The 20228-nt window shown below is 33.9% G+C and overlaps 1 protein-coding gene across 1 annotated transcript in view; it reads left to right on the plus strand.

Moving 5' to 3' along the window:
• Positions 1–3717: 3717 nt before the first annotated feature.
• LOC104985510 (neurobeachin-like) overlaps positions 3718–20228 on the plus strand; it is a gene marked incomplete at its 5' end in the record, with an annotated part of 408530 nt that continues 392019 nt past the window's right edge. Inside the window, 3 exons of the mRNA XM_010835724.1 lie at positions 3718–4188; positions 15434–15588; positions 17809–17935. Of these exons, the coding sequence (XP_010834026.1) occupies positions 3718–4188; positions 15434–15588; positions 17809–17935 (753 nt within the window). The remainder of the gene's footprint in view (positions 4189–15433; positions 15589–17808; positions 17936–20228) is intronic.

Genomic DNA, 20228 nt, shown 5'->3' on the forward strand with positions numbered 1-20228 from the left:
TTTAACTTATATGCAGGGTACATCATGCCAGATGCCAGGCTGGATAAAGCACAAGGTGGAATCAAGATTGCCGGGAGGGATGCCAATCACCTCAGATATGCAGATGACACCACCCTTATGGCAGAAAGTGAAAAGGAACTAAAGAGCCTCTTGATGAAAGTGAAAGAGGAGAGTGAAAAACCTGACTTAAAATTCAACATTCAAAAAACTAAGATCATGGAATCCGGTCCCATTTCTTCATGGAAATAGGTGGGGAAACAGTGGAAACAGTGAGAAACTTTCTTTTCTTGGGCTCCAATATCACTGCATGTGGTGATGGCAGCCATGAAATTAAAAGACTGCTCACTCCTTGGAAGAAAAGCTTTGACCAACTTAGACAGCACATTAAAAAGCAGAGACATTACTTTGCCAACAAAGGTCCATCTAGTCAAGGCTATGGTTTTTCCAGTAGTCATGTGTGGTTGTGAGAGTTGGACTATAAAGAAAGCTGAGCGCCAAAGAATTGATGCTTTTGAACTGTGGTGTTGGAGAAGACTCTTGAGAGTCCCTTGGACTGCAAGGAAATCAAATCAGTCCATCCTAAGGAAATCAATCCTGAATATTCATCGGAAGGACTGATGTTGAAGCTGAAACTCCAATACTTTGACCACCTGATGCGAAGAAATGACTCATTTGAAAAGACCCTGATGCTGGGAAAGATCCAAGGCAGGAGGAGAAGGGGACAAAAAAGGATGAGATGGTTGGATGGCATCACAGACTCAATGGACGTGAATCTGGGTAAACTCCGGAAGTTGGTGATGGACAGGGAGGCCTGGTGTGCTGCATTCCATGGTGTAGCAAAGAGTTGGACATGACTGAGTGACTGGACAACAATAATATTTTGACGCATCATCTGAAAATATTTTAATATTCAAATTTAATAAACTTTTAATTGTTTTATAATCAAGAAGTCAAGATTTACATTGAAGTTCTATGTATCAGTCTACTGAGTTATTAATTTTAATTGTCTAGTGAGAGAGTCTGTTGAACAGAAAAGCAAAGAGCTCTATAGATAGTAGAAAGAAATATTTTTATATGGTACTTTATGAACTCAAATCAAAGATTTTATGTTCTTAGATATTTTATATGCTAACAGAATGCTTATATTTTAGCCTGAGTTGAAAAGTTTACTTTTTTGTCTAGCTCTTGATGTGAAACACATCATAAGATTCTGAAACACGTTTAGAGTAAAACCAAACCTGTAGACCAAATCTATAAATGAGCTAAATTTAGACTAAGTTCTATCCTTGACTGAATGTCTTGTGGCAGTTGAACTCTGTAAGAAAATTTAGCCCAGGCTAGTAGCTATTCCCCTGTGATATTTTATTGTTAGAGTTCTGTTTTGTTTCTCTGTTTACATTCTCTGTTTTACTAGTATAGGAATGTCACTACTGCTATTTAATTCCGTCCTGATTTTTTTACTGTAACTGTTTTCTCTCCGTGAATGTATAGTCTATAGATTAAACATAAATTTAGTAAATTCAGTAGTTTCTGTAAGAGTGGAAATAACTGGCTTAACCACCTTCTCATTCTGTATTCCTAGGTAATTTCAACAGTTTTCAAAGTCTGAGTTACCACCTCTGGTTGAATGAGCCCCAAATACGTAGCTATAGTTTTCTTGACTTCCAGATATCAATGTCCCAGAGATTCTGCAGACTCAATTCATTCAAAATTTAATTCATTATCTTCCCGAACAACTTGCTTCTTTTTCACGTGCTTTTTTGGTTAGTGAGATACCCCCCCTTTTTTTTTTCTTCTTCAGCTTGATACTCCAGAAGCATCTTGATTCTTTATTGTCCTTCTTATTCCTGATATAGTTTTTCTACTTTGTCTTAATCGTCTGTCACAAGGATTTATTTAAGAATGTGAAATTATTATGTTTACCTCTTACCCTTTTCCTTCTCTACTGCTTTGCCAGAAATACTACTGAAATTTTCTGACTTCTTAAAAATACTTTATGCAGTTAAGTTTTAACCTTGAGAACAACTAAGAGCAACCTGTCTTTCATTTTGTTCATCCAGTGTCTTAATACTATTATCATATTCTACAAAGTAGTAATAAAGCCCTTGCCTAAGCAAGCAAGCAAAACTAAAAGCTATTTCATAAATATGAGGAAAATTACAGTATATCATGGACTTGTAAGAGATGTATATTTTTAATTTCTTTGTCCAATAAAATTCTAAACAAATAACAGCAGCAAAACACCTAAGGTTAGTTTTATAGAACTTACAAATGTTAATTTCAAAGAGATCAAAATAATTTAGTTTGCCCTTCTTGTTTTATAAAGAATAACTGTTAGTTAAGTAGTACAAATAGCTACCATTTACTAAATATCTATTTTATGCATGAAGTGCAAGTAATCTACATATGTATCTTATTTTCTGCTTCAGCATAACTTTATTAAGTTAAATACTACTACTATTTCCATGATACTTTAAAAAAGTATTTATTTGACGGTGTGTGCATGCTCCGGTGTGTCCAACTCCCTGACCCCATGGACTATATAGCCCGCCAGGCTCCTCTGTCCATCGGATTCTCCAGACAAGAATACTGGAGTGGATTGCCAGTCCTCCTCCAGGGGATCTTCCTGATCCTGGGATTGAACCCATGTCCCCTGCATTGGCAGGCAGATTCTTTAACACCGAGCCACCTGTGAAGCTGTTGTTTGATGGCACTGGGTCTTAATTGCCTCCTGGGTCTCTTCAGTCTTTGTGTCATGCGGGATCTGTAGTTGTGGTGCTCAGGATCCTTTTTTTTTTTTTTTGCAGCATGTGGGATCTATATAGTTCCCTGACCAAGTATTGTTCCCAGGTCCCCAAGATTGGGAGTGTGGAATCTTAGCCACTAGACCACCAGGAAATTCCTCCACTACACTAGATTAGATAAATTTTTCAACGTCATCATTTAGAATTTGGTAATATTTTATTATAGTGGGCTTTGTATAATGAGATTTGATAAGGATTTAAGATTTTAAAAGATGTTTTTCTTTTTATCTATTTTAATTGGTAATACTATATATGTTTTCATACATATATATTTGTGATTCGATTTCCACATATTGAAATTTACGTTTATTCATAGAGAATCATCATGAATATTCCAAAATAATTGTTCTTAAAGGCACATATAGGTTAAATTCTCAAGGCTCACTATTCTATTATTAAAGCATTTATCCTTTTGAACTAATCATTTGACATGCTTTTTGCAACTAACTCTTAGAATTTTATGTATTACACATAATTTTTAAAAATACCTTTAGTTTAAAATTTTCAATTAGTTATTTCATTACTGGTTATTGCAATACCGAAAACGATATAAAAATGGCTTCATATTTTAAGGAAAATATTAAAGGAGTATAATTTATCTTGCATGATTGGTAGCTGACAATGAAAGGATAAAAGGGAGCTTAATATAAGTATTTATAAGCCGTTATAAGAAATTATAGTAGGAATTATTTCTCCATGTTTATAAAAGTATCACTTTTGACATGCAAGATGATTTATAAAAGAAACAGGGCTCTGTTGATGCTTACTGAATAAAATAACAGGTGTATATAGGTGATATGTTTTAACCAAGTTGTGTTGTTATGCACATCCGTTTAGCAGAGTTTTTTTTTCTTACAGGTTTTCTTTTCTGTGAGTATATTTTATTAATAACGGTGGGTTTTCATTTGTGAAGCATTTTGTTTAAACTGATTTCTATCATTATAGAAACACCTGCTGCATTCCCGGACACTGTAAAGGAAAAAGAAGCACCAACCCCTGGTGAGGATATTCATCTAGAAAGTTCCATTCCTCATACCGATTCAGGAATTGGAGAGGAGCAAGTGGCTAACATCCTGAATGGGGCAGAATTAGAGACTAGCACAGGCCCTGATGCTATGAGTGAACTGTTATCCACTTTGTCAAATGAAGTGAAAAAGTCACAGGAAAGCCTGACCGAGAACCCCAGTGAAATATTGAAGTCTGCACCATCGATATCTAGCATAAGTCAAACCAAAGGCATCAATGTCAAGGAAATACTGAAAAGTCTCGTGGCCGCCCCAGTCGAAATTGCAGAATGTGGCCCTGAGCCTGTCCCATACCCAGACCCAGCATTGAAGAGAGAAGCGCAAGCTATTCTTCCTATGCAGTTTCATTCCTTTGACAGGTAGGTTCTGAACTTACTATTCACAGTGCTCCATGTATAGAAGGAAAATTAGTGTCTGTTTAATTTAAAAATATTAGGCCAAAAAAAAAAAAAATTAGGCAGATCTTGCAAACATGTTTATTACTGTAGATTCTTATCACAAAGACTATCAAAGTGATAGGCCAACCTGATTGATCTCATAGTCAGACATTTTAATTATATGTTTCAAAAAAGGGGCTTCAGTATGAAATGGGGGATGACACATTGAATTGGAAATAGGGTAACACAGATTCTGATTATGACCTATCATCAAGTGACTACTGTACATTGGAGAAGTGATTTTATATGTATGTGTGTGTTTATATTATGTACATACATATATATATATGTATACATATATGTTTATAGCTATATACATATATGTGAGGTAATCGACAAGTAATTGTTTTTTGTTTTAAAGAGAAAAAAGTAAGTAAATCAGATATTTCTTAAACTGTAATGTCAAAATAAATATACAGTCAGAATGCAGTTTCTATTCCATATTGTTTTCTCTAAAATAGATAAACTGCTTTGTCCAAGTTAGAGCCAGTACTTTTTGAGTTTAGGGGTTGAGGTGTGGCAAAAAAGGCATTTTCAGTTAGGGTGCATTATCTTTTTTATACATAAATAGGATTTTAAAATTGCTTATAAACATTTTAACCAGTGTCCTACAGATACTTTTTGAAAATCTATTGTGAAAATATAAATGACATTAGTCATCATGTCAGATATAAAGAGAGAATCAGTTTTGTTTTCTGTGCACCTACAGTAGTTAAAGGAGATAAAATCTTTGCAAATATGTGTCATATAAGGTAAAATGTGTTAAGTATCAGACATTTTTTAACAACTAAAAAAGCAGGGATATAAGAAATTATTTCTTTTTTTAGTAGTTTAGAGGTTTATTCATATAGTTCCTTGGATATTCGCTATGCCATTTCATATTTAGTTTGCATTCCTAAGAGATATGTGTATGTGTGCTAATGAATTTATATAAGCATAACCACATAAGTATTTTTAATTGTATATATTTATAAATCTATCTATAAATAACTGTTATAATAGTTTAATTTGGGATCTTAAGTTTTATGTTCCTTTTAAAGTTCTGTATCTAAATTTTGTTAACATATAAGCAGTAGAAAAAGAGAAATATTGTGATTTGTATAAGAGAATCCAGTGAAATAAAGATTAGGTAAAATCTTTCCTAATTTGGATTATTGTTAGGACAATTTTTTTCATTAAAACTTAACAAAGCTGTCACCTGAGTGCCAATATTCTTAGCCACTCAAAATTTATTACACTTTTGAGGATATTGCTTTACAAAAAATAGAACTTTCCATTTGTTCTTAGTAGCATTTGTGCAAAATGCAGTGGGAGTGCAGTCATTATTCAAAATTGCATAAGTAGAAATGAAATCGTGGAGCACAAAGCGTATTCCAATTCTTTTTAGGAGAAGGGTCTCCAGTGTAGTTAATATATGCAGTAGCTCAAGTACTATCAAATGTAAATGATGAGGTGATACTGATGAAAGGAGGGGATTGAGGTCTCAGGGGGCGCTGATGACGGATTGAACAGAAGCGGCCTTGCACTGCACGTAACTCAAGTCTGTCGTCTTCACCGCTCAAAGCCATAATGGGAGGTGGCAGTTTGAAATGAGTTGCCACGGCAAAGAGTATTATTTTTGAAATGCTTTCACACAAATCACTAGGCCCTGCATACAACTTAGTTTCATGCTTTAATGTCATCAGGAGGCACAAATTGGTGTGTCTAATTGTTTGCCACCTGCCAGCAAAATGAGCTGCCAGCCAGCCAGACGGGTTTGATTGTCTGTCAGCCATTCAATAGATTGAGAGTGACAACATCAAAAATTTAACTTCAAACTCTGGAGCTTTGAGCAGCTTTTCAGAGACATCATCCCCACAAGTGCTTCTGGACAACTGCATTTTTCAATTATATTTGTGATATATTGCTACCATTTGCCTTAAAGTGTTATCTGTCTTAAGGTAGCTATAATTACATTATGAAGCATATAAACATATTTCTGAAGCACTAAAATCTGAAATTCAAGTTATGACATGTCTTTTAGCATCAGATTGAGTTCCTTGAAAATAGGATCCAAGAAGACAGACTTTAGATGCAAAGTCCTGAATACTTTTAGTTTCAAACACAGAATTATCTTGGGTCTTACTCTACCAATAATGTATTTTTCATTTTTATCTTTGGTTGAAAATAGCTATAAACTCAGTTGCTCATTTCTTTGTAACTAAATCATACATAATATTATACAATCCCAGTGGAAATCACCTAGGATTTTCCTTGATTTAGCCAATATTTTATTGGTTCTTTTGGAAACATGCTAGCGAAGCATTCTTTATATTTTCTCTAGATTGTAAGTTGGGAATAACTTCCTAAAACAACTGATGTCATAAGAGTCATACATTCAATTACATTTTTCATATGGAGTTTCTCTTCACTTAGGATGGCATTTTGACTAATTTCAGCATTTTGAAGTTTGTAATATCATTTTTATTAGGTAAATTGTAACATCAAAATTTAGAAACATTTAGACTTAACTAAAATAAACCTTTTTCCTTTAGTATTAAATCTTCCATCAGGTTGTATTATGAGACATCATATAAATATTCTCATCTGCATATATGGAAAGCACTGATTCTTTTTCTTTCATTTCCTCCAGACATCATCTGTGCAGATTGAAGTATATGTCTTTGATTTCACTGAGTGACCCTAACAAATTTATATTTATGACTGTAGAGCACTGAAACTGCTAGACATCCATTAGTGCTATTCTGTAGAGGGAACACCGTATGTATAGAGCAAGTGTGATAACGAAATTATAAGAACTTTCCTACTGTTGTATTACTACGAAGCAAAAATAAATACTTACGGTTTTATTTTTAAGAGAACAGTTTAATAATCTCATAATAGAACTTAGAGTATAGTTGCAAAGTTCCTCAATAATTCTATTTCTTCTGATAGATTTCTGTATAGATGTATAGTTTTTAAAATAGTCTAGCTGAGCTGTGTTTTTTTTTTTTTTTTAATGTATTAGTAACAGCAACTGTAACTTTTAGATTGAGGGAACAGTTTTCTCTAAAACCATTCATTACGTTTTACCACATCTTTTAAACTAAAATTTAATCCTGCATATCCAAATGCTTTTAATCTTTTGACAATTTGGTGTATATATCTGTGATTTAGCTCAGTCTTAATTCCCCAGGATTCCTGAGACACCCCCTTAGTTTGGACAAAAGACAAAAAAAAAGGCAGAGGACAATATGTTTGTCTCCATACATTTTAACTGTCATTATATTTCAAAAAATTGTTTTTCATCTTGGTTATCATCCAAAGCTTGTAATTGTGTTGCTTCTCTGACTAACAGACAATGATCTTATGGTGTATACTTCATCCCTTTTGATTTTAAAGACCTGCTTATGTTTGAATTACTGGGTTTGATATGATTAAGTGAAGTAGTTTGTATTTTTCCCCTCAAACATTTAGTATCCTTGCTTTCCAGTGTTTCATTCTCTGAAAAAGAAAATCTCTGGAGGAAAAAAAGTATTTTATAAATACTATTTGATTAAAAAACAATATAGATAGCCTTCATATTACTAAACTTCAAGTATAGGCTTTGTCTAAGTATTTTCCCTATAGATTTTTTTTAACATCAGTGCTTTAAATATTAGTGCTAAGAATGATAGTTTAGGATAAATAAAAAAAATTTTTTGTAGAAATGATGGAATCCTCCTACCTTGATTTCTTTAAGCTTAGAATTAAGTAAGAATATAAAAACTTATAATTATTGAGTACTTCAAATTCTGTCTTTATACTTTTCTAATGTTTTGTTAAGTATTTTGATCATATCACTTAAAGGATGAGCAGGTAAATGTAATCTAAATTGATTAATACTCTGCCAACCATTACAATTCAAAGTTTCAACGATACCGAGCTACTGAAATCCCACCTTTTATTATGTTCCAAGTGCCCTGGATATAGTATTTAAGGCCAGCTGTCAGATGATGCAGTTTTGACCCAGCATGGTTGTATTCTAATTTTCCCAACATTGTTGCCTTTTTCTCTCCTGACATTTCCACAGACAGTTCAATGAGTTGAAAAAGGCATCTCTCTTTAAAGTGTGAATTAATGAAATAGTTGTTTTTCATACATCCTATTTTTCTATTGGTATTCTAAATATTTTACAAAGTTCAGTTCAGTTCAGTCGCTCAGTCGTGTCTGACTCTTTGCGACCCCATGAATCGCAGCACGCCAGGCCTTCCTGTCCATTACCAACTCCCGGAGTTCACCCAGACTCATGTCCATCGAGTCAGTGATGCCATCCAGCCATCTCATCCTCTGTCGTCCCCTTCTCCTCCTGCCCCCAATCCCTCCCAGCATCAGAGTCTTTTCCAATGAGTCAACTGTTCTCATGAGGTGGCCAAAGTCCTGGAGTTTCAGCTTTAGCATCATTCCTTCCAAAGAAAAAAGGTATTCTAAATATTTTACAAAGTAGCAATTAATAAATCATGAAAATGATAGACTTGCAATTTCTAATGAGCTTCAGTAAATTGTAATATCATCTTAAAATCAGAAATAATTATTTTTTCTTCATAGTTTAATTTTTTTTCTTTCAAGATAAATGTCTAATGTCAGTAAAACTTGTTAGAAAAAGAGTAATAATGCTGGAGAGAGTATGGAGAAAAGGGAACCCTCTTACACTGTTGGTGGGAATGCAAACTAGTACAGCCACTATGGAGAACAGTGTGGAGATTCCTTAAAAAACTGGAAATAGAACTGCCTTATGACCCAGCAATCCCACTGTTGGGCATACACACTGAGGAAACCAGAATTGAAAGAGACACATGTACCCCAGTGTTCATCGCAGCACTGTTTATAATAGCCAGGACATGGAAGCAACCTAGATGTCCATCAGCAGATGAATGGATAAGAGAGCGGTGGTACATATACACAATGGAGTATTACTCAGCCATTAAAAAGAAAACATTTGAATCAGTTTTAATGAGGTGGATGAAACTGGAGCCTATTATACAGAGTGAAGTAAGCCAGAAAGAAAAACACCAATACAGTGTGCTAATGCATATATATGGAATTTAAAAAGATAGTAACAATAACCCTGTATACGAGACAGCAAAAGAGACACTGATGTATAGAACAGTCTTTTGGACTCTGTGGGAGAGGGAGAGGGTGGGATGATTTGGGAGAATGTCATTGAAACATGTATAATATCATATATGAAATGAGTCGCCAGTCCAGGTCCGATGCACAATACTGGATGCTTGGGGCTGGTGCACTGGGACGCCAGAGGGATGGTATGGGGAGGGAGGAGGGAGGAGGGTTCAGGATGGGGAACACGTGTATACCTGTGGCGGATTCATGTTGTTATATGGCAAAACCAATACAATATTGTAAAGTTAAAAAAATAAATTTAAAAAAATTAAAAAATTTAAAAAAAAATTTTTTTTAAAGTAATAATATAGAAATTAGGAGAAGTGGCTCTTAGTAGTGGATCTCTTTATAATTAGTTGTGTGACCCTTATCTATTCTCTTTGGTTCTCTGGGACTCAGTTTCCCAACATGGAAAATAATACATTGTTTCCAGAAAGTCCCATAAAGTATGAAAATCCTGGAATAAATGAGATAGCTTTATAATTAGTTTGAAAAAGTAGTAGATGACTATTAACTTGGCTAAAAGACCTGAACCCCAGAAAAGATTCGGTAGGCCTTTTTCAAAGCTATTACCTCACTTTAAGCTCTTGGCATCCCTGAAGTGTGTTCCCTCTGTTATCTTCCAGCTGGCCTCACTATTTTCCAGGTGTTGGCCCACCAAATGGACCTTCCACATTTATGCTAGAAATGTTTTTCTTAAATGTAAATCTCATGAAGATTTCTAAATAATATCTTGTTCTTACACAATAAAAGATGAACTTCTTAGGTTGAAATAGAAAGTCCTCACCTTTCACCAGCTATAATGATCTATTTACAGTTCTTCAATCTTTTATGATTTTTCATATCTCTTTGCCTTAAGGAGTTTTTGCTATTGAACTTTTATCTTCTTAGCTGAATCCCACTGATCCTTTTTGATTCAGCTTACTCTTCCCTGATAATGTTCATCCTTTATGTTTCTGAAAGTTCCTGTGCCTAACTCTAATCAGAGTGGTTACTGAAATATGTTGAACAGTTGATTTATTTGTCTCTTCTATTTTTTTTTCAAGTATCTCTAAGGCATGGATTATGTCTTAACTTGTCTTATGTATCTCCTGACTTGTCAGTGTAGTTGTAATTCCCTTAACCTTTCGGTGTTCAATAAGTGTTATAGAAAAGAGGGAGCAAGTGGAAAGAAGAAAGGAGTTGTTTTAAAATCCATGAGCAATTATAAAACCCACTTGTCTTATTAAGTCACTATTTAAAAGCCATTTCTTATCTTCACTATCTCAGTTTACACTTAAGACAGTTCTTGAGTTGTGCAGATAAAATAGTATCCTTTTTACAAAATTCACATAACTAGTTAATGGCAATCTTTAAGATTTTTTTTAAGATCTTTAAGATTTTTTATTATAGTTATCTAGACTCTCAGTCTTTCTTGACTGACACGACCTGTATTCTAGATCTACTGTCATTCTAACTATTCTTTTATAAACATGATGCTTTTGTTGTTATTCTTGAAATATGGTGTCTAAAACTGCACATAGGATTTTATGAGGTCTAACAGACACAATATATCAGGATTATTGCTTCTTTCACTCTGGATACTGTTGCTGTGGTAGACCCAGATTGCATCAGTACTTTTGAGAGCCATCAGTTCAGTTCAGTGCAGTTCAGTAGCTCAGTAGTGTCCAACTCTTTATGACCCCATGGACTGCAGCACCCAAGTCTTCCCTGTCCATCACCAACTCCCGGAGTTGACTCAAACTCATGTCCATCACGTCAGTGATGATATCCAACCATCTCATCCTCTGTCATCCCTTTCTCCTCCCACCTTCCACCTTTCCCAGCATCAGGGTCTTTTCAAATGAGTCAGTTCTTCACATCAGGTTGCCAAAGTATTGGAGTTTCAGCTTCAGCATTAGTCCTTCCAGTGAATATTCAGGATTGATTTCCTTTAGGATGGACTGGTTGCATCTCCTTTCTGTCCAAGGGACTCTCAAGAGTCTTCTCCAACACCACAGTTCAAAAGCATCAGTTCTTCAGCTCTCAGCTTTCTTAATAGTCTCTCACATCCATTCATGATTACTGGAAAAACCATAGCTTTGACTAGATGGACCTTTGTTGGCAAAGTAATGCCTCTGCTTTGTAATATGCTGTCTAGGTTTTCTTCCAAGGAGCAAGTATCTTTTAATTTCATGGCTGCAGTCACCATCTGCAGTGATTTTGGAGCCCAGAAAAATAAAGTCTCTCACTGTTTCCATTGTTTCCCCACCTATTTGCCATAAAGTGATGGGACCAGATGCCATGATCTTAGCTTTCTTAATGTTATGTTTAAGCCAACTTTTTCACTCTCCTCTTTATTTTCATCAAGAGGCTCTTTAGTTCTTCTTCACTTTCTGCCATAAGGGTGGTGTCATTTGAGAGCCATAGCAGTACGAATGATAGCTAAGCCTTTTGGACCACTTACAGTGTTCCAGGTAAAATGCTAAACATTTGATATGTGTTAATAGTATATCATTTTATCTTTGTAACAATCTTACAAGGTGCAAACAATTATGAGTCTCATTTTTAAGGGTATGGAGAATGGGGCTTAGAGAATTTACTTGCTTGATACCTTAGAGGTAGAATTCTAACTCAGATATGTCTGACATTAAAAACCAGGCTTCTAGTCACTGTGTACTCTATTTATATCCCATGTTGTAGTAACTACTATACTGCTGAATTTGCTGTCAGTGAAGTGTCTGGAGGCTTTAATGTCAGCTAATATTAAATCAGATGTTTTCAGAAGTTTTAGTAGGAAGACATTTAATGTTGTTTGCATTTATTTACAAACCATCAGTACAAGTTGTTGAGATGAAATTCTTTTCCCTTATTCATATAACTCATTTTTCTTAATACACATCTCAGAGCTTCAGTTCTTGACAAGATGCCTTGTCACAGAGAGTTTGTACGAAGTTGGTAATGATCAGTTAATCAGGAAACTTTGGCTATATATATATTTTTTTGTACCACTTACAAATACACCTCATAGCACTATCAATCAGTTTGTGTTTCTTTATTTTATCCATAGGAATTTTAATGAAAGATTTAGGGGAAAAATGATAATTTTACTTCTTTTCAAATCAAGAATTGATAACTTTGTTTTCTTGCTAGCTAGTCAATGAAATAGTTTATAAGTTTAGGAAAGAGTTTTGATGATAAATCCAAAATATTAGTTTGGTTTCTTTTCTGTTGATCTTTGTGTATATCATTGTAAATAAATACCTTATCTTATAGGCAGAGAATTATTTCAATTTAGAAAGTGGTAACAATTATTAACATTTATAAGGCATCTCTTTTTTAAAAATTATTATTATTATTTCTTTTACTTTACAATATTGTATTGGTTCTGCCACACATCAACATGAATCCGCTATGGGTGTACGCATGTTCCCCATCCTGAACCTCCCTCCCACCTCCCTCCCCGTACCATCCCTCCGGGTCATCCCAGTGCACCAGCCCCAAGCATCCTGTTTTGAACCTGGACTGGCGATTCATTTCTTATATGATATTATACATTTTTCAGTGCCATTCCCCCAAATCGTCCCACCCCCTCCCTCTCCCACAGAGTCCAAAAGATTTTCTATACATCTGTGTCTCTTTTGCTGTCTTGTGTACAGGATTATCATTACCATCTTTCTAAATTCCATATATATGCGTTAATATACTGTATTGGTGTTTTTCTTTCTGGCTTACTTCACTCTGTATAATAGGCTCCAGTTTCATCCACCTCATTAAAACTGATTCAAATGTATTCTTTTTAATGGCTGAGTAATACTCCATTGTGTATATGTATCACCGCTTTCTTATCCATTCATCTGGTAATGGACATCTCTTAATTTGACATGGTTCTTTTAAATGCAGTCTCATTTAATTTATCCAGGTATATGTGAAATAAATCATATTTGCCTTTCCATTTTTACTGAAAAACTGAAATTTAATATCACGTGGCTTGAAGTGATTTAGTTGTCAAGCCTTAATCTTCTAACTCCACATCCTATACACTCTCCGTAATGTCACACCACCTCTCAGTGAAATAAAGTGTTTGATCAGGAATGGTCAATGAAGGGATTGAAAGCATAGTGTGTGCTTTTGGAAATTTAATAAGATAGTTGAAAGTACAAGGTTGAGTCTAATGAATTGACTCTATCCATTAAGGAAAAAAGAAAAAAGTATCCAGAAAGAGCTAACGGAAGAATTTGGGAGGGCAGAGGTTAAAATTATCTAACATTATAATTACTATGGTCACAAAAATATTTTAAATGCCCTGAATTTGAAAATAATAATCCTTATAAATTTAAATTTTTTTACATTAAAGTCATTTTTGTTTTAAAAATTGTTGGTATTAAAGAAGTTTAAACCATAGACTTGTCAATGAGCCATTGATACAGTTTCCTTTAAATAGAGCTTTTTAATAAGAAAATTAAATTTTTCTTTACAATCTAAAAGACCTAGTTTAAAAGGTCTATTTTAGGCACGTCCCTGATGGTCCAGTGGTTAAGACTCCATGCTCACATTGTAGGAGGCCTGGGTTTAATCCCTTGTCAGGGAACTAGACCCCGCATGCCAAAACTGAGAGCCCTCATGCCTCAATTAAAGGCCTGGTACAGCCAAAAAACTAAAATAAAATAACATCTCAGAGACAGTACTTTAAAAAGACCTAATTTAAATTGGATATATTTTTTCTGACATTCACTTGTTTTCAGGCATTATATTTGAACTTAAAATAACTCATACATCTACTTTCAAGATAAATAAGTGAGTAATGCTTGAAAGTATTTATTAAATAGAATTGGTGTACTGTAAACTTTGAGAAAGATGAAGCTTCACTGAAAGAAAGTAAAAATATTTATTATGTTAAAGAAATGGTTTCTTTGTCTTTTAAATTGACTCTTCACATCTATTTATTATTTAAGGTTAACACAAATGTTAAGTTCAGAATTTTTTTTAATGAAATTCATTTAAGTATGCTAAAGAAATGAGAACATTTTCAACTCCTAAGCTCACAAAGTCAGTGTTTGAAAACTAAAGAGATCTTTTACCGAATGTCCAGTGTATCCTCTCATTTCTCTTTCATTATAATAGTATCCCTATTATGAAAAACAACTCAATTTTATTCAGGGAAATAAAGTTTAATTTTATTGTTTGTTGTTGTTTATTCTCTTAAGTCATGTCTGCCTCTTTTGCGACCTCATGAACTGTAACCTTACAGTCTCCTCTGTCCACGGGGTTTCTCAGGCCAAAAAAAAAAAAATAATAGGAGTATTTTTCCTTCTCCAGGGGATCTTCCCAACTCAGGGATCAAACCCATGTCTCCTGGATTTCAGGCAGACTCCTTACCACTGAACCAGTTTGTTATTCCGTACTCCTTGCCTTAATATTTAGCTTTACTATGAAGAAGTTCAGAATTTGGCTTTCAAATGTTTTTATGACTATTTTCCACATTTAGAATGTAATAGAGATACAATGGACACTTTATATATGTATATTTACAAAAAAATCCCTATGTACATATATGAAAAATATTCTAACCAGAGCACACCTTTTTCACATTTTCCTAAGGTCATGATTATAGACCACATGTCGTCTTTAAAAAAGATGTCCAAATTCTAGATTCTACGTAAATATTTGCCAAATAAATGGTAATAGTTAACACTTTACAGTATATCCTTACTGTCTATATTATTTTCACCAATGAAGTTGCAATCAGAAAAAGGAAAAAGAAAGAGGAGAAAATTTGATGATAGGACTTCCCTGGTTGTCCAGTGATTGAGACTTTGCCTTCCAATGCAAGGGGCGCAGGTTCAATCCCTGTTCGGGGAGCTAAGATCTCATAAACCAAAATGTAAAAGAGAAGCAATATTGTAACAAATTCAGTAAAGACTTAAAAAATGGTCCACATCAAAAAAATGTTTTCTAAAAGATAATTTAATGTTGATTACATGTATCTGCCAATAGAAGATTAGAATTCATCTTAGACATTGTATTATTTTTCATCATTTCTTTGCAGGAGTGTTGTGGTCCCTGTTAAGAAGCCACCTCCGGGTAGTTTAGCTGTAACCACTGTAGGAGCCACTGCTGCTGGAAGTGGACTGCCAACAGGCAGTACCTCTAATATATTTGCTGCTACTGGAGCTACACCAAAAAGTATGATTAATACAACAGGTATTGTCCTTATCTATTTTTGTGATACTTCATCTTTTTCTTTCTGTTTTCTGTATCTTCATTTTTTCTGCTTATTTGATCTTAAAAATTAAAATACTGTGATTATTTTAAGATTATCTTAATCTTTAAGAAGATTATTCTTCATGTTTTCAGATTTTGTAATTCTAGGGTAAACTTTTTAGGCACTTTTGAGAACACTATGGGTTTTGTTTTGAGTCTTCTCAAAACAAGATGCTGTTTACTTTCATAGTGAACTCAGATTGCTTAAGGATATTTGGGGAGCAAAGCCAAAATATAATTTGAACACTGACATTTGATATGTAAAAATTAGTAAACTGTATCAAGAATATTAAAATATACTATATATATTAGTGACAGCAAATGGATTTAGTAACATTTTCTGGTTGAAACCTAGTATATACTTTTCACAAAGCTCCCCTAAGAACCTTGACGATATGCAAGAGCCTCAACTTAACAAAAACTGCATGTGAATAAGAACCATTGTTTGACATTGTATTAATTTATATACTTAGATTACAATTATATCCATTCATTGTCCAACATTTTCCTAAAAATTCTAGAAACAGAAAAATTCCAAATCACTACAATTTTTAAAAGCCTGCCTAAAATAACTTTTTTATTTTTTTGTAAATTTCCAGAAATGCTCCTGTTGATTATTAGCAAAATAAATCCTTACCCAAATCTTTGTGATTCCATTTTAGGTATTTACACAACGCAAGATGATCCCTGACTTTCCTTCCCTGACTATAGTAGCCTTCTCTTCTCCAAACTGTATAGCCTTGAACTTTTCCATCTATTATCATTACTTAGATTATTCCCATTTTTATTAATTTCATAGCTCTTTGTGCTTTCTGTATTTATCTTGTTTATCATACCACCTGAGTCCTGACACATCATGAACAGCACATTTATGGGGTTGTAGTAAGTAGAACGTACTCTATGAAGCATATTTATGTTAGCAAATAAACATCATTAATGGCATTGTGTTAAAGAACAAAACATCTTTGATTTATACATACTAAAACAAGTATTTATTTCTAACTTGTTTGAAGACTTCTTATATAAAGTTTTTTTTTTTTTTTCTATTTAGTTTATAGCCTTACTCTTTATATTCATTCTGCTTTCTAGAGGAAAGAATAAAAATGTTTTCCTTTTAGCAAAATGTAAACTCAGGAAAGTGTTAAGAACTTTAAAATATGCCAGTGTAGTAGGAAAAAAAAAATCTGCATTTGGTGTTTATGGACTAAATCCTTACTTTTATGAGTAAAAAGCAAATAATTTCTTTTTTATATTTATTTGAAACAAGGTATGATATTTTCCTTGAATTTCTATTCTATGAATTAATAATAGATTTAGAAAGTGATGGTAGCCAGAGGTCTAGTCATAGTATAAAACATATATTACAATAAAAATGTAGGCAATGAATATCCTCCTTAGAAATACATATATATAGATACACAAACAGACACACAAATAACCTGAGGGTCAGCATCTAAACTGGACCCCAAACTAGTTTAGATTTTGGCACAAACGTGCTGTGTAAGTGTTGTTGTGAAATCCAGGTTTTATGGATATTAATGTAAGATAAGATAAAGATAACATTTAGGAACACTAGATGTCCCTCAACTCCATGGCTATTTAATATATGGTGTAATATAGGAAAATCTGTTCTAAAATGGCATCTTCATATCGTTGAGGAAACTCGTTATTTTAAAATTGGGTACAAATATACTTATTATAGTCCTTCTTAAGCTATCGTATTAAAATAAGCATTGATGCTTCAGGGCCACAAATTTATGTTGAGACAGTTTATTGCTAATTATATCTTAAATGATGAAAACTAAAAGTATAACAACATAGCAATGAAAAAGCAGATAGTATTTTCACATCTAAATTTGCTTTGTTTTATCAGACTCATTTTATCTAAAATTGTTTTCATTTGTTGATGTCTTTTATTTATGCCCCATTTGTAATCTGTAGTTTTGTTAGCATAATATAAGTAAATAAACTGTTTCAATGCAATAGCTATTTTTAATAATTATAGTTATTAATGTACTGTTGGCCAAATGATTTTTTAAATGGCCTAATTCTATTTTGAAATTCAGATGAATTTTTTTTCAAACTCAGTAATGATGTAATGAAAATTATTTTGTTCAATAAGTTTGTATTTAAGACTAAAAACTATTATTTTGGGAACAGGTGCCGTGGATTCGGGGTCTTCGTCTTCTTCCTCGTCTTCTAGTTTTGTGAATGGTGCTACCAGCAAAAACCTTCCAGCTGTTCAAACTGTTGCTCCAATGCCAGAAGATTCGGCTGAAAACATGAGGTATACATAACTAATTGTTGTTTTCACTCATTTTACTCCCTTCTTTCCACCTCAAAAAAGAGTGAAACAGTATTCATTAAGTTTAAAAATACAGTTAAGAATTCTTAAGAATGTTTAAGTATGTATTTCATTGTTTTGATATTTTTAGATAATTATTCATTATGTAAAAATCATTTATTATATTTCAGAGTCTAAACTGAGAAGTCTTGAATGGTTTTCAAGATCTGTTTCCTGAATTTATAATCCACTGTCATATAGCACATGTTACAGTGTCATATAAGGTAGAAGCATGCACATGGGCACATGATAAAACTGGACAAGATGTGGTGGGGTGGTGAGTTTAAAATATAGGCTTTCAGAATACAGTTATATGTAACATATATAACTGGAGGTAGAATCACCAAACATTATCTTTTGTATCTTGATAAATAGATAAAAATGATTTGTAGTAACATATCAAACAACATGGCTTCCCTGGTGGCTCAGTGGTAGTCAGGTTTGATAGTCAGGTTAGTCAGGTTTGATCCCTGGATTGGGAAGATCCCCTGGAGGAGGAAATGGCAACCCACCCCAGTGTTCTGGCCTGGAGAATCCCATGGACAGAGGAGCCTGATGGGTTACAGTCCATGGGTTTGCAAAGAGTTGGACATGACTGAAGCAACTTAGCATGCATACATCAAAGAACATTCCTAGAAGAGATTGGCCCACATGCTTGATGTAAAATTGCACATACACACACACATTTATTCATGTTCTCAATTCAAGTATCACACAAATATAGACTATAAAAGCTCAGTGAAAGAATGATGTTGTGTCACCACCACTCAAGGCAAAAAACAGAGTATTGCAAGTACCTCAAAGCCCCCATCTTGTGTGCCTTTTTTTGACTCTATTCTTGCTCTTCTTCATATCCACCACTCTGACTTGAAACTGGATTAGTTTTGTCTTTTTTGAATTTTATATGAATGGAATTGCACAGTATGGGTTCTTTTTGTCTCTGCCTTCTTCTGTTCAACATTATGTTTCTGAGATTTTATCTGTATTGCATGTAGCAATAGTTTTGTTCATGTTTATTTCTTAGTGGTATATACTACAGTTTATTAATCTGTTTTACTGATGATGGGTATTTGAAATTTTCCAGGTTTGCACTATTACAAGTAATGCTACTTTTTTACATAACAATGCTGTTTATACATTACTCTTAGGTATACTACACATTTGTATGCATATATGTTGGGTAAATAACTAAGTGGAATTGCTGGTTCATATGTGTCTGTTCAGTTTTACTGGATAATGACAAATGTTTTCCAAAGTGGTTGATACAAGTTTACTAAACTCAATTAGCACCTTACGAGAGTAATTCATTAAATCTGTAACAATACGTACTTATTGTCACTTCCATTTTTGCCTTTTGGTGAAAGCATAGTGCTGGTGGCGGTTGTTCAATCAGTAAGTTGTGTCTGACTCTGCCACCTCTTAGACTGCAGTTAACCAGGCTCCTTTGTCTTCTACTGTCTCCTGGAATTTGTCCAAATTCATGTCCACTGAGTCGGTGGGATTCCATTGTATTTTGTTTGTATTTTTCTGGTACTTAATGAGGTTGAGCATCTTCTTATCCATTGTAATAGCTTATGTAATATCATATATTGTAATATCTTACATAATATCTTAACTATCTTAGATAGTTGTAAATTCCTCGAAGGGACTTTTTGGCATGGACAAAGGGACCAATATTTATTGGTCCTTTGGTTTTCCTCTTTTGTGATTTCTCTGTTGAATCTCTTACTCATTTTAAAACATTGAGTTGTCTTCTCCTTAATTTGTAAAGGCTTTTCTCCTTATGCATTTTGAAAATGAACCCTTTGATGGTTATATGTTTTTTGTATATACCTTCTCCCATTCTGTGGCTTTTCTTATCATCTGTGGAATCTGTTTTCATCAAAAGAGGCTGTAAATTTTAATGAAACTCAATTTATCAAGTTTTTGGGGTTTTCATGCTTTTTGTGTTGTAGACGAGATCTTTGCCTGAATTTTCCCCAACTCATCCTCTGGCTGCTTTTCATATTAAGATGGATAGTTTATCTGGAACTGAGTTTTGTGAATTTTATGAAGCAGATGTGATATGGACGTCAAGATGACCCAGTTCAGTTCAGTTCAGTCGCTCAGTCGTGTCCAACTCTTTGCGACCCCATGAATCGCAGCACGCCAGGCCTCCCTGTCCATGACCAACTCCCGGAGTTCACTCAAACTCATGTCCATCGAGTTGATGATGCCATCCAGCCATCTCATCCTC

Source organism: Bison bison, unplaced genomic scaffold (assembly GCF_000754665.1).
Source record: "Bison bison bison isolate TAMUID 2011002044 unplaced genomic scaffold, Bison_UMD1.0 scf7180017864048, whole genome shotgun sequence".
NCBI classification, from domain to species: Eukaryota; Metazoa; Chordata; class Mammalia; order Artiodactyla; family Bovidae; genus Bison; species Bison bison.